The sequence below is a fragment of the Peromyscus maniculatus genome, chromosome 3 (assembly GCF_049852395.1).
Source record: "Peromyscus maniculatus bairdii isolate BWxNUB_F1_BW_parent chromosome 3, HU_Pman_BW_mat_3.1, whole genome shotgun sequence".
In the NCBI taxonomy this organism is placed as follows: domain Eukaryota; kingdom Metazoa; phylum Chordata; class Mammalia; order Rodentia; family Cricetidae; genus Peromyscus; species Peromyscus maniculatus.
In genome coordinates this window covers 70,619,428-70,632,248 of record NC_134854.1, presented here as the reverse complement: position 1 = coordinate 70,632,248, position 12,821 = coordinate 70,619,428, and the positions used below count along the sequence as shown (strand labels likewise).

The 12,821-nt window shown below is 41.0% G+C and overlaps 1 protein-coding gene across 9 annotated transcripts in view; it reads left to right on the top strand.

The window, feature by feature from the left end:
• Lmbr1 (limb development membrane protein 1) overlaps positions 1-12,821 on the top strand; it is a 128,276-nt gene that overhangs the window by 63,092 nt on the left and 52,363 nt on the right. For 8 of the 9 annotated variants that reach the window (XM_076566718.1, XM_042273296.2, XM_042273295.2 and 5 more), the window contains 3 exons: positions 4,548-4,674; positions 5,287-5,355; positions 6,106-6,170. In XM_076566718.1, the coding sequence (XP_076422833.1) occupies positions 4,548-4,674; positions 5,287-5,355; positions 6,106-6,170 (261 nt within the window). Of the gene's footprint in view, positions 1-3,627; positions 3,740-4,547; positions 4,675-5,286; positions 5,356-6,105; positions 6,171-12,821 lie in introns of all 9 variants that reach the window. The other variant, XM_042273299.2, reaches the window with a different exon arrangement.

Sequence of the window (12,821 nt, the reverse complement as noted above, 5' to 3'; positions counted from 1 at the left end):
TACAGTTCAGAGGTTCAGTACTTTATCATCATGTCATGATGTCGTCATAAGACAACAGGAAGTGGACTGTGACACTGAGTGAAGCTTAAGCAAAAGAGACCTCAAAGCCCACCTCCATGGTAATACACTTCCTCCAACAAGCCACACCTACTCCAACAAAGCCACACCTCCCAATAGTGCCACCCCTTTTGGGGCACAGTTTCTTTCAAACCACCACACCCTTCTATCCTTTTTCCTTACTTCAACCTTTTTCCTCATCATTTTTTCTTTCCCCCTCATATCACATATGTTCTACAACCCCCACTCCTTTAAGAACTTTCTTTTCACTCCCACCAGTGGTCCCTTTCTAGATTTCTGGATTCTACATGTACTCCAGATTAAATACAAAATTTAATGATTCTAAACCTAAGATCTACATAGGAGAGAGAGCATGTGATATTTGTCTTTCTGGATCTGAGTTTCTTCACTTAGTATGTTTTCTGGCTCCATCCATTTACCTGAAATTTTCATAATTACATTTTTCTTTGTAGCCAAATAAAATTCCATTGTATATAGGTACCACATATATAGGACTGTATGGTATAGCTGTTCCCAGGTTTCTTTTAGGAACTTCCACACTGACTTTCATAGTGGCTGTACCAATTTGCACTCACAAGAACAGTGCTTGAGGATTCCCTGTTCCAGCATTTTTTTGACTTTCATTTTCTTTTTTCTTTTCTTTTCTTTTATTTTCTTTTATTTTATTTTATTTTGAGACAGGGTTTCTCTGTGTAACAGTCATGGCAGTCCTGGAACTCGCTTTGTAGACCAGGCTGGCCTCAAACTCACAGAGATCCACCTGCCTTTGCCTCCCAAGTGCTGGGATTAAAGGCATGCGCCTGCCAGGTTAGACTTACATTTTCTTTTCTTTTCTTTTCTTTTTTTTTTTTTCAGGACAGGGTTTCACTGTGTAGTTTTGTTACCTGTCCTGGAACTCACTCTGTAGCCTAGGCTGGTCACGAACTCATAGAGATCTGTCTGGCTCTGCCTCCTGAGTGCTGGGATTAAAGGCGTGCACCACCACTGCCTGACTGACTCATTTTCTTGATCTTAGCCATTCTGATTGGGATAAAATCTCAAAGTAGTTTTAATTTGCATTTCCCTAATGGGTAAGGATGGTGAATGCTTTTAAAAGTATTTCTTAGCTCCATGTTTTTCTTCTGAAACTCTCTGTTCAGTTTAATAGCACTCTTTTTAATTGAGTTGCTTGTTTTCTTGGTGCTTATGGTTTGTTTGTTTGTTTGTTTGTTTGTTTATTTATTTATTTTAGTTCCTATACATTCTAGGCAGCAGTCCTCTACCAGATGGCAAAGGGTTTTTCTTATTTTATAGGCTACCTCTTCAACTAATTCAGTTTCCTTTGCAGTACAGAAGGCTTTTAATTTCACTAAATCCCTTTTTTAATTGTTCTTACTTCTTGGGTGACTGGAGTACTATTTACAAAGTCCTTATATGAACCTGTATCTTAATGTGTACTCCCTACTCTTGTAGAAGCTTCAGATCTAAAATTTGATCCATTGGGAGTTGATTTGTTTGCTGGATGAGAAAGAAGAATCTTGTTTCATTCTTTTTGTGTGTAGATAATATTTTTCCCAACATCATTTGTAAAAGATGCAGTCTCTTCTTCACTGTTTATTTTTAGTATCTTTGTCAAAAATCAGGTGTCTGTAGGTACATGGACTTATATCAAGATTCTCAGTTCTCTTTCATTGGTCTGTTTTTCTTCTTTTGTGGCAGTACCGTGCAGTTTTTGCTATGGTGGCTCTGCAGTATAACTTGAGAGGGGCTTACTGCCAGCACCGCTTTTCTTGTTCAAGATTGTGTTTGCGATCCAGGATATCTTGTGCTTCTGTATGAGTTTTAAGGTTGGTTTTTCCCTTTATGTGAAGAATTGCATTGGCCCAGTGCCACCTGTGTGATATGCCTGGGCTCTTTAGGTTCTGTAACATTCTTGTGTTCTCAAGCCTGATGCTTGCTTGTGTGTCCCTGTAACTTAGACATTTTTTTCCTTGATGTATCTGTAGATCTGTAATAGAAAAGGTATGCTCTTGGACATGTGTGGATTTTTCCTGATGGGTAGAGACATGGAGAGGGCAAGAGGAGGGGCCAGTGTGATTTGTAGTCACATGGTATCCACAGAAGACTGGTGCCAAGGCTCGGGGTGTGGGACTGAGGCTCGAGGAGTTGTAGGAAAGGTTGTGACACTGATATTCCGGGTGTTGACATAAACAGCAAAGTGTATAGTAATCTTTAGGATGAGCAGGCAAGGCTAACCCATCAGTGAGGAGTATTTAAGTCAGTCTAGTGGAAGTCAAGGACAAGGGCATCACATAGTACTGATACAGGGTTACCATATGATAGATACACTGGGTCTCCTCAGAGTCTAGGTAAGAATGGCATCCTGGAATGATTGGAAGGGACAGGGAATTGAGGTTATCTGTTAGGATTTGAGACATTTGTTTATAAGGTTCTTCATATTTTATTATTTTTGAAATAAAGTTAGCATGGAATGTCTGTTTATTTGGAAGTTTAAAAATACTCACCTTGGCTCAGTGGTGAGTGATTGCCCAGTATGTGTGAGGCCTTGAGTTGAGCATGAGGCCCTCAGTTCAACCTTTTAGTTGAACTGTAATAATTAAATAATTAAAAATTAAAAACAATTTTATTTCTTTTTTATGGAAAAAATTACACCCTATATTTTGATGTTTCTCCCTTCCACCAGTTCCTTCCAGATCCTTTCCACCTCCATACCTACCCAACTTTATGTTTGTTCTCTCTGTACTTGAAAAAAACAAAACAAAAAATGAACAACAACAAAAATCCCACAAGAAACAAAACAAAAAACAAAAAACCAAGAAACAAAATCTCCCCACAAAAACACAAAAATGAAAATCAAAACAAAAAAGCAAAAGATAAATAAGACAAAAAATGCCCAAACAAAGCAAAATGAAACTAAAAGTCTATAAAAATGCTATTGATTTTCTTTTGTGTTAGGCAGCTACTCCTAAGCATGGGGCCTTCCCTGAAGTGTGGTTGATGTTTCCATTGAGACTTCATTGGAGAAAACTGATTTCCCTTTGTCAGAGGGTATCAATTGCAGGTAGTTTCTTGGTTATGGGTGGGGCCAAAGTTAAAATCAGTTTTCTTGATACATAATCTTACTTTGTAACCCAGGCTGGTCTTGAACTTACCACATACCCCAGACTGGCCTTGCAGTATGTTTTTAGGGAATCTGAATCCTTTGTTTCAGGCTTCTGAGTACTGGGATAGCAGACTTGGGCAGACATGCTCACCTTGTCCTTTGATTTCTCCTTTCTTGAAATAGCTCCTTCTCACTAGAGCTATAAGATATGAGCCTGATTCCTTTTGGTTTGGTGGCCTTCCTTGCTGTACACACTTTAGGTGAGTTGACACATTTGAGCAAGTATTTAAAGCCTGCACAGGACCATGACACTGTTGAAGGATAGGTAGGAAAAAAGCCACTTTACCCCTGATATCAACACACTGGGCTGGGGCATTTCTTCTCTATGTCCTTTGTTCAGGACTGTGGAGATGTGATGTCAGTGTTCTTTGTTCCTGTTCCTGCAGTTCCAGAATTAACAAAGATCAGCCAAATTGAGATGTGTCTGAGTTTTGTAACTTACATCTTCAAACCATTTTCAGCATGAAATGGAGGAATGTGAGATTATTGAGAAAACAGGTACACTTACAAGTTTGTTGTTAGAAGTTAGAAACATAAAACAGGGATGTAAATCTTTGAACTTATTTACAGGAACAATTATTTGGTGACTTTAGGAGTAAGAAAATTTCAACTTAGTTTTGTCTAGCATTTTCCAAGTTGACAAGTCTGGTCTTTCAGTCTGACTTTTTGAGGTCAGAATCTGTTTGTCTTACTTTAAAAATGTGCATGATGATTCCTTATTATAATCAAGCCTCATAAACTCGTATATCTCCCATTGGATATGAAAATGAATGGAATATATTTGGTGTACTACTATATGTGAAGTTTTTGGTGTTACTGTCCAGCAAGCAGTTCTCCAGCTGGTCGCTAGAGGACGCCAGAGCCTGCAAGGTGCTGCCGGGGCCCTTCCTGATCTGCTGGGGATGTTGGTGTCCTAGCCTGGTATCTCCAGTGTGTCAAAGCTGGCATTTCTTGATTAGAACCACACATAGAAATCCACAAATGTCCTTTCTGCTGGGAAGTGGTAGGAAAGTAATAGTTAAAAATGCTTCTACAAAATGCTGGTATGATTGATTTTTTTTTTTGTGCTTTATTCTAAGTTTATTATTTTTTAAAATATAATTTTTAAAAGTCACTCTAAATATAAACCTTAAACACTTAGTGCTTTCTAATAAATATAGATTTGTATGAAAAATGTAATGTAAATGTATTAAATATAATATACATTTCCTCCCCCTCAAAGGACGGTTTTATGCTTTCAAACAGAAGCCTAGTTGTTCATGAGATGATATAAAGTATTGAAATGCTGTTGCTTTTGTGTTTTCAGGGAATCCGAGCCCGAGTTTTGGAAACTCTGGTCATGCTGCTGCTTCTTGCATTGCTGATTCTTGGGATGGTGTGGGTGGCTTCTGCCCTGATTGACAGTGATGCTGCCAGCATGGAGTCTTTATATGGTACCTGATTACTGCCTTAGTTAGTTCCTATGATGGACATCTCAGTTTTGGATACAATTATATAGGATTTAAAAACTTTTAAATAATTTTTTTGTGTGGTTAACTCTGTTAATTTACAGAATTTAGATGTCTTTAGAGGTATTTAAGCAAAGCAGTGAATATTCATTGTTTTAGAAGACTAAGCAGTTTTCCACATATTTCTGATTAATTGGTTTCTGTTTTTAAAATTCCATGGAGTGTTTTCTCCCTTTGAAACAGATTTTTTTTCAAAAGAGTTCTGTCTGTCTATCTCTTTCTTTTCAAGATAGGGTTTCCCTGTGTAGCCCTGGCTGTCCTGAAACTCACTTTGTAGATCAGGCCGGCCTTGAACTCACAGAGATCCACCTGCCTCTGCCTCCTGAGTACTTCAATTAAAGGTGTGTGTCACCACCACTGGCTCAAAAGGATTATTTCTTATTCTCTTACTTTAGGTCTTTTTATTCTTAATTTAGAAATTAGATGGTTTATACACTCAGGCAGTTAAAATGTTTATCACATATTACTATTTATTAAGATATAGATTATTTTAATTGGCACACTTTCACTTATTAAAATGCATCGATATTTTCACAGATCTCTGGGAGTTCTACTTGCCCTATTTATATTCCTGCATTTCACTGATGGGATGCTTGCTACTTCTCTGTAAGTACTCTTCACTGGGACACTGACAGGAGAGTGAAATTCTCTTGTACCCCGGAGAATTGTGGCTCTTTTCCTGACGAGATTCCTTAACAATGGACACTGTTTTTTTGAGTTGTCCCGAACTTTTTTTTATTATTCCAGATAAATTTTAATAAGCAGAACCTTGAAATAAATGGGTGTTTTGTTCTCTAAGGAAAGCCTTTTCCACTGTGTTGGACACATGCACACATGTATGCACGCAGGCACACATCACAGCACTAACATGTACCCTTTGCATGTTACCATGTATTCTTTGCATCCACTTCTAGCCCAGGTATAACACTGGACTTACTTTAAATTGAAAGAGTAAAATTTTATCTGATGACCCTATAGTCTTTATTTCAAAATTTGTTTGGTTTTACTGAAGACATACTCTATCTCAGGAGTAGTATAAGTAGTCAAACATAATTCAAAGGACTTGTGACTGTAGTTGTCACTCTCAGATACTCTTTTCTGGCTCTCAGTTCTAGCAGTGAAATGTTGTGTGTTTTTCCTGGGTCTATTTAATTTTTTTTTTTTAAGAAAAAGTGTTGATCCTTTATAATCTTGACTATATTTCATGTGATATGCATGGCCTCTTCACAGTGCCCTAGTTCTTCATTGGTGGAGTCGAAGGCCTTCTGACAAAATACTTGGTTGGAGATGAGGATATACCTAAAGTTCTCTTGAGCGCGATTTCCTGTTTTCTCACTAGTGATTTCATTTCTGCAGTGTGCACCCCAGTTGGCCTTTCCCGTATGTTCACAGTGATGGGTCAGTTACTAGTGAAGCCAGCGGTAAGTATTTTATTTTATTTGGGTTTGCTAAATACTTGTGTTTATATGTTTGATTATGTAACAAACATTTAAAAAAATTGGGGACAATTTTTTAGGTTTATCATTCATGTTTTTAATTTTTTCAATAACTTTTTAAATCTTTGGACACAAAAATCTGTTTCTGCTTTTCAAAATACTAACTATATGCATTTAAATAAAAGTTTATATAGAAAATTTCAAGACAAACTTTGCAGGTGTCTGTATTTTTTGTGTTCATTACCCTGAATCCAACAGTAATTTTATCTGTTTCAAAATTGATCACACAGCTGACCATGGTGTTAATGTCCCTGATTCTAGGATATGAAAGGCTTGGGGATTGTGAGCTCAAGACTAATTGGGCCAAGAGTAAGAGCTGTCTACAGATAAATCAACCAAAGCCCCCAAACGAACACAAAACAGTAACAAAAAGCCAATTCACTGTATCCATGATTTGATTTATAAACCAGTTTCTGAAAATATGCACATTGTATCTTGAATTATACTTTTACTCTTAGAAATGTTACATATTTATTTTAAAATGACTTTTTGTGGGTAGCAATCTAATGATTTGTTGCTAGTTTTCTGATCTTTGAACTATTTTTTACAGACAATAACTTCTTAGCTAGTCCTAGAAAAATCTGTCATTTAAGCTCCTCCCCTGGATCCTCATTGCCTGCAAACTTAAGTCTCAGATATCTACACATGTAGGGTTTTCCCAGTGTCCTGTGTGGCACCCTCTCTTCTGCTCCTCCACAGACTCTCATAGCAGTTTGAAGCTGCCTTGCTGAGGTCCACAGGGCTCTGTGCTGTTGGTTCCAGGCTTGCTCTGTCTCTGCACTGCTGCTCACTGCCACAGCCCCCAGCAGTCTCCTGGAGAGAAGTTCAGACATCACTGTGGTCACTGCTGTGCCACCTGCTCCACATTTACCGGTGTCTGTGGCTTGTATCTAACCAGGTCTTGGGACCAGGAAAGTTTGGATTGTACTTTTCTGAAGCAGAGCCAACCTGTGCAGATGGATTTAAGCTGGTTCTGGAGCTTAGAAAAAATTTTAAACATATTAAGAAGCAGCCATGGGAAATTTAAAATCTTGGGCTGGTGACCATGATATTGCAATGTTTTAGTACTCTACTGTATTCATGCTTTTAATTTTTATCTGTGATAAGCCTTATCTGACACAGATCTTAAGGCACCCGTTTCCTTTATTAGTTTAGCATCCAGGAGACACAGGTGATCATTTGCTGAGGGCTAACAGTAATAGATTGTTATATTAAAGTCTGTTTTTTGCAGAGCCCACACCCTTTGGCGTCTGGGGGTGTAAATACCTTTGGACTGTTACTGTTCCTTACTGCCTGGGTACATACTTGATGGTCCTTGGACCCCAGCTCTATGGTGATCCTGTGACAATTAGCTGAGTAATTAGGAGAGGGAACCAGGAAGAGAAAAGCTTGTGGGGTGAGACCTCATTCTCCTGGAGTCCGTGACAAGGCAGTGGATCCTGATGTCCTCTGGAACTTGAGAGAGAGCAGGGCCCTGTCTGTGTCACTGTGCATGGGGAGGAGAAGAGACACTGCTGACCAGTCTGGAGTGAGGCACATGGGGGGAACAGTGAAACCAAAGCTCCTACCTTAGCTGGAAAATCTCTTCCAATTAGGTACCCCTGAAAGTACAGTTAAGTAGTGGGATCTGGTGAGGTGAGTAAGGCTCTTCCCCTACCCTGATAATAGGGAAACAAGAAGGAGAGGTGGGACCCCAAAACTCCCTTAGGATTGAATAAGTGGCTCGGCGTCCAACAGGAAGGAAATAGATCACCCCATGCTGCATCCTGGGTTCCCTGCCAGCCCATGGCCAAGCCTAGGAGGTCTGCTGGAGGTCTTTGTTTGATGTCCCCATGCCACGAGGTGCATGAGGGCAGTCAGCTGACCAGTACCCCTCTCGGTGGCACTTTGGACAAGGCTCAATTGATGACCCAAGTTGGGCAGGGCACACATTAGCCCCTGTGGTCTTTTCTACCACACATTTAAAACAGGGACCTGGAAGCCTTTATGCAGCTGCTTGGATAGAGTGTGCCATCATTTGGCAATTCTGTTCATGGGCTTTCTCATCTCTCCCATGGTACCTTAAATGCCACAGCTGAGACTTCTCCCTGTGGGTTCAGGGGGCCCTCTCTCCAGATGCTTAAGTTAGCTAGCCCTGATGTTGAGAAGCTCTGGGAGACATGAGACAGAGTTTATTCTGTATCTTGAATTAAATTTTTTTTCTTTTGATAGTTTGATGGTTTTAGGGCAGCCTTATGGAGGCCCTCCAGGAGGCAGGTTGTAAACTGATCTCTGGCTAGAGAGCCTTCTGAATTATTATAATCCCAATGTGGGTCCTGATGTAAACTCATTTGCATGCATCCTATCCTATCCTGCTTCCATACCTCTCCGTGCTACTCAGGGCAGCTTGAGAACGGATGACAGTAAGAGTGGAGGTGGGAGCCAGAGTTGGGCAGGATGGCCCTCCCGATACCAGAGGACAGAGTGGAGGTCAGATAGGCAGAGGTTCTTTGGAGTCAGAGATCCCTCAGGTTCAGGAATCCAAGTGGGCAGGAGAGAAAGACTCAGAAAGGGAGGGCTCAGAGCTTAGGTAAAAGCGAGGGAGTAAGGTAACTCTTTTCATTTGCCCGGTCACTGGCAGAAGTTAGATAATTCCCGAGAAATATTGGAGTCCAAGCAACTATTACAAGGCCATATTTACTGGTATCTAGGCATATTTAAGGCATTTCTCAGAGGAGGAGTGGGACCAAGAGGAGGAAGCCTTTATGTTCCATGACTGCAGCTGAGAGAAAAAAAATAAAAAACTAAAATAACAAATGGGATCCAAGACTCCCCCATCTCAGGTGACCCCGAGCAGGGAAAGATCTGTAGACTGGCACATGCTACTGACACAAGTTACCCCACCCTTCGTCAAGAGAGGGGCAAGGGCTGGGCGGGGGCGTGCATACCCGGAGGACTCCCCAGGGGTCCGACAGCATTCAGTGCTTCATCAAGAGTGAATGAGTCATGGTGTACATGGTCCAAGAACCCCCTCGGGGTCCAACAGAGAGAAATATATTTCAGGCTACAGTTGTGGGAAATGGCAAGGAATTGGAAAGGGAAAATTCACCAGTGTTGTACGGAGCGGTCCCAGCTGGGCAAATGAAAAAAGAGAGCAGTTGTAGATGGAGCAGAACCTCGGCACAGGGTCCTGGACACAGAGTGCCGAGAGAGCCTGCTTCGCCATGGCATCAATGTTGGTTTTAATTCGGTGACGCAGTGGCACAATGTTATTCATTAAGCGGCAGGCACTGTTACTGGGCGAGAAAAGCCACGAGGCACGACAAAACTCACTATCAGAGTTCTATTAGGAGGAGAGGGGAGAGGACAGAATGGTCAGGCCTGTTGAAAGGACACGTGAGGAGGGAGAGATGCGGGGGGAGGAGAGAGCAGAAGAGAGGGACCAAAGAGAGTGTGACCAGGCCTGTGGAAGACACGTGCAGAGAGAAGGTGGGGAGGAGAAGGAAAGTAGTAGAGGAGGAGGGGGGGAGTCTGTGTCCCGCTTTTTATGGATTCCCCTGCACATGCGCATATGGGCTTACGGAGCTACGCCACCACTCATGCGCAGATTGTGTGATCATGCTGCGTGCAAATTACGCGATCACGCAGCACATGGATTACGTAGGACATAAGGCCCCTTGCTTGGCTACTGAACTGTGCACATGTGCAATCATGTAAATGGAGGAGTGGCCAGGAATCCCAACAGGCTGAGTAGTTGTTAGTCACAGAGCTGTGTAAGGGCAAGTTTGAACCCAGAGCCCAGGGTCCTCTAAGAGCTCAAGATTAGGGATTTCCTCCTCATGAACTTGCCTCCTCTACTTCTGTGTTTACACATGGCTTTCTCTACCTGAACGTGCCTGTTCATGTCTTGGAGTTTAGGCTGTCAGTCAGGTTAGGTGTTCTGGCCATCAGAAACACTGGCTGAGTGCTCTTTCTCTTCAGCTGTAAGTACTTTTTCCCTGTGACCTTTGCTAACATTTTATTTAAGCCTTAGTTTTGACGTTTGTTTTAATCTCAAAGTTACTGTTTGAAATTTTTATCTTGGTTGCTGTCTCCATGCGGGTGCTCATGTCTGAGTTCCTGTTAGTTCACAGTAGTGATGAGCCAAGGCCCTGAAGACACTTGGAGTTTCCCTGTAAATCTTTGCCTCTTAGAGTATGAAGTAGTGAAGGTTCTGGGATGCTCAGAGGCATGCACATGATGTACATTTCTGCTGCTTCTGCTGCTGCCATTCAGCTGTGTTCTGAATTACCAATAGTTTATACTATTGTAAACCCTCAAAGTATTAGGACTTAGGACAGATCAACGTGATCAATTTAAATTCTGACAGCTGAAAGTGATGGGAAACAATGATTGAGAAGAGAGTTCTTCTCTCTGCCCTCTCAGTCTTGGGTTACTCTCCCATTAGTTATCTAGTTGACCTCATCATAGAACACTCCTGCTTAGGACCCCATGCTTTCTAGCATGTGCTGCTTCTTAGCCTTGGTAAGGTCTCTGGAGAGGTCTCCTTCTGCTTCCTCCTCTTGTGTGATGGTTATTCTGTGTCATTATCTATTATCTACGTTTTCTTTCTTTCTTTTTTTAAAACTTTCTTTTTATTCATTCTTTATGTCTTTCATACCTTGCATCTCAGTCCCATTCATTTCCTGTCCCTGTGTATCTGCCCTCTGACCTTGCAGCACTCCCCCCCCCCAATAAAATTTTAAGAGAATGAAAAAGAAAAGGAAAGAAATCTCATGGAAGCTGTAATGTGACATAGTCAGTCACACAGTAAATACCCCCCCCCCCCCCCCGTCCGTTCATATATCTTTACTTGCAAATGTTCATTGCAAAGAGTCGAGCCCCACCCCTTGTTTATCTCTGCAAAGGGTGAACTTGTCAAGGCAATGTATGAGAGAGCTCATCCTCTTGGTAAGGACAAGAGAGAGCTAGCGAGCTGACCAACCCTGCAACTACCCAGGCCCAGAGCCAAGGTTATGGGTTGGCCTACCCCAGTATCCACCCCAAATGTGATCTGCTGGAGCACATGAAAGGACCAGTCCTACAGACCCAAATCTACTTTTTCTTACTTATTTTGTTTTTATTGTTTTACTGCTCCCGTGGTGGATCTGGTGGTACATCTGTTCAATGATAGCTTAGTCCCAGACTGAAGGAGACCATAGATACTTGTGAAAGGACTGTAAAGCAGTGAGTTGCTTTATGAATGTTTTTAGATGGGGACCACATGATTTTAGAGCAACTTTAAGGTTGGCAGGTGCACAGAAAGAGTTATCCCTCTCCTTACTTTACTCCAGCAACTCTTCCCTTTTTATTGCTTTGCTGGAATCAAGAGCTTGGGCTTGAGTGATAGAATGCAGTGCCACCAGCTCTGCTGCTTTCACACTTCCTCCAGAGCCAGGAAGACAGAACCTTCTCATAGGAGAGCCATGATAACAAAGCCAGAATTGAAGTTTTAGGTTTTCCTAGTTTTGAAGACAGTAAAGACACTGTCCCATACAGTTGGTGATTGTTGAGTGCCCCCGCCCCCCAATGTTGTATGGCATGCTGTTGAGTGTGTGTATGTAAACAGTACTTCTCTAAGGCTTTGTCTTGGATGGATTTTATGATCTCAGCTTCCAGTACTCAGGGAAGTACTATATCAAGTTAAAAAAATGGGATGTCCTATGTGTCTCCAATAAAGTTTAAAGGGTTTTTGTTTTGTTTTATTTTTATTTTTTTTTTAATATTGAGACAGCATCTCATTGTGTAATTCCGGCTAGCCTAGAACTTGCTATGTAGATGAAGCTAGTCTATATATGGTTGTGAGCTGGCATGTGGCTGGTGGGAATCCAACTTAGGCCCTCTGGAAGAGCAGTCAGTGCTCATAACCACTGAGCCATCTCTCCAGCCCCCAGCTTATAGATTTTTAATTTAGAGAGTAGGTAAAAAACACATGGGAGACAAATACTGTATTAGATGATCTCTTCCTTTTAGCTCTAAAATAACAGCTTGCTCATAAAGATGTATTTGCTGTGTCTCACTCTCTGTTTAAAATTCATGCCCTTGTTAGCCCTTGAGAATACTACAAAGTGTAATCCTTTAAGCTTTAAAATATCCAATTTAGATGCATGTAGATTTTGTTATAACAAGTTTTGAAGTGTTTGGTTAGTATTAAAATAGAAAAACATAAATACATTAAATAAAATATGTAAAATATGCTTAAATTTTCACAAATTAAATAGTTTGGGCATTTAATTTTGGGGTCTTAGTTATTTGAGTCAATATAACACTTGGTCTTAAAACAATAAGCTGCAGAACCTGGGGTGTCATATACTTGAGTGTGTCACCTCAAGTGTGAGTGGGGGGGGGAGTGCTGCAAGGTCAGAGGGCAGATACACAGGGACAGGAAATGAATGGGACTGAGATGGAAGGTATGAAAGACATAAAGAATAAATAAAAAGAAAGTTTTAAAAAAAGAAAGAAAGAAAACGTAGATAATAGATAATGACACAGAATAACCATCACACAAGAGGAGGAAGCAGAAGGAGACCTCTCCAGAGACCTTACCAAGGCTAAGAA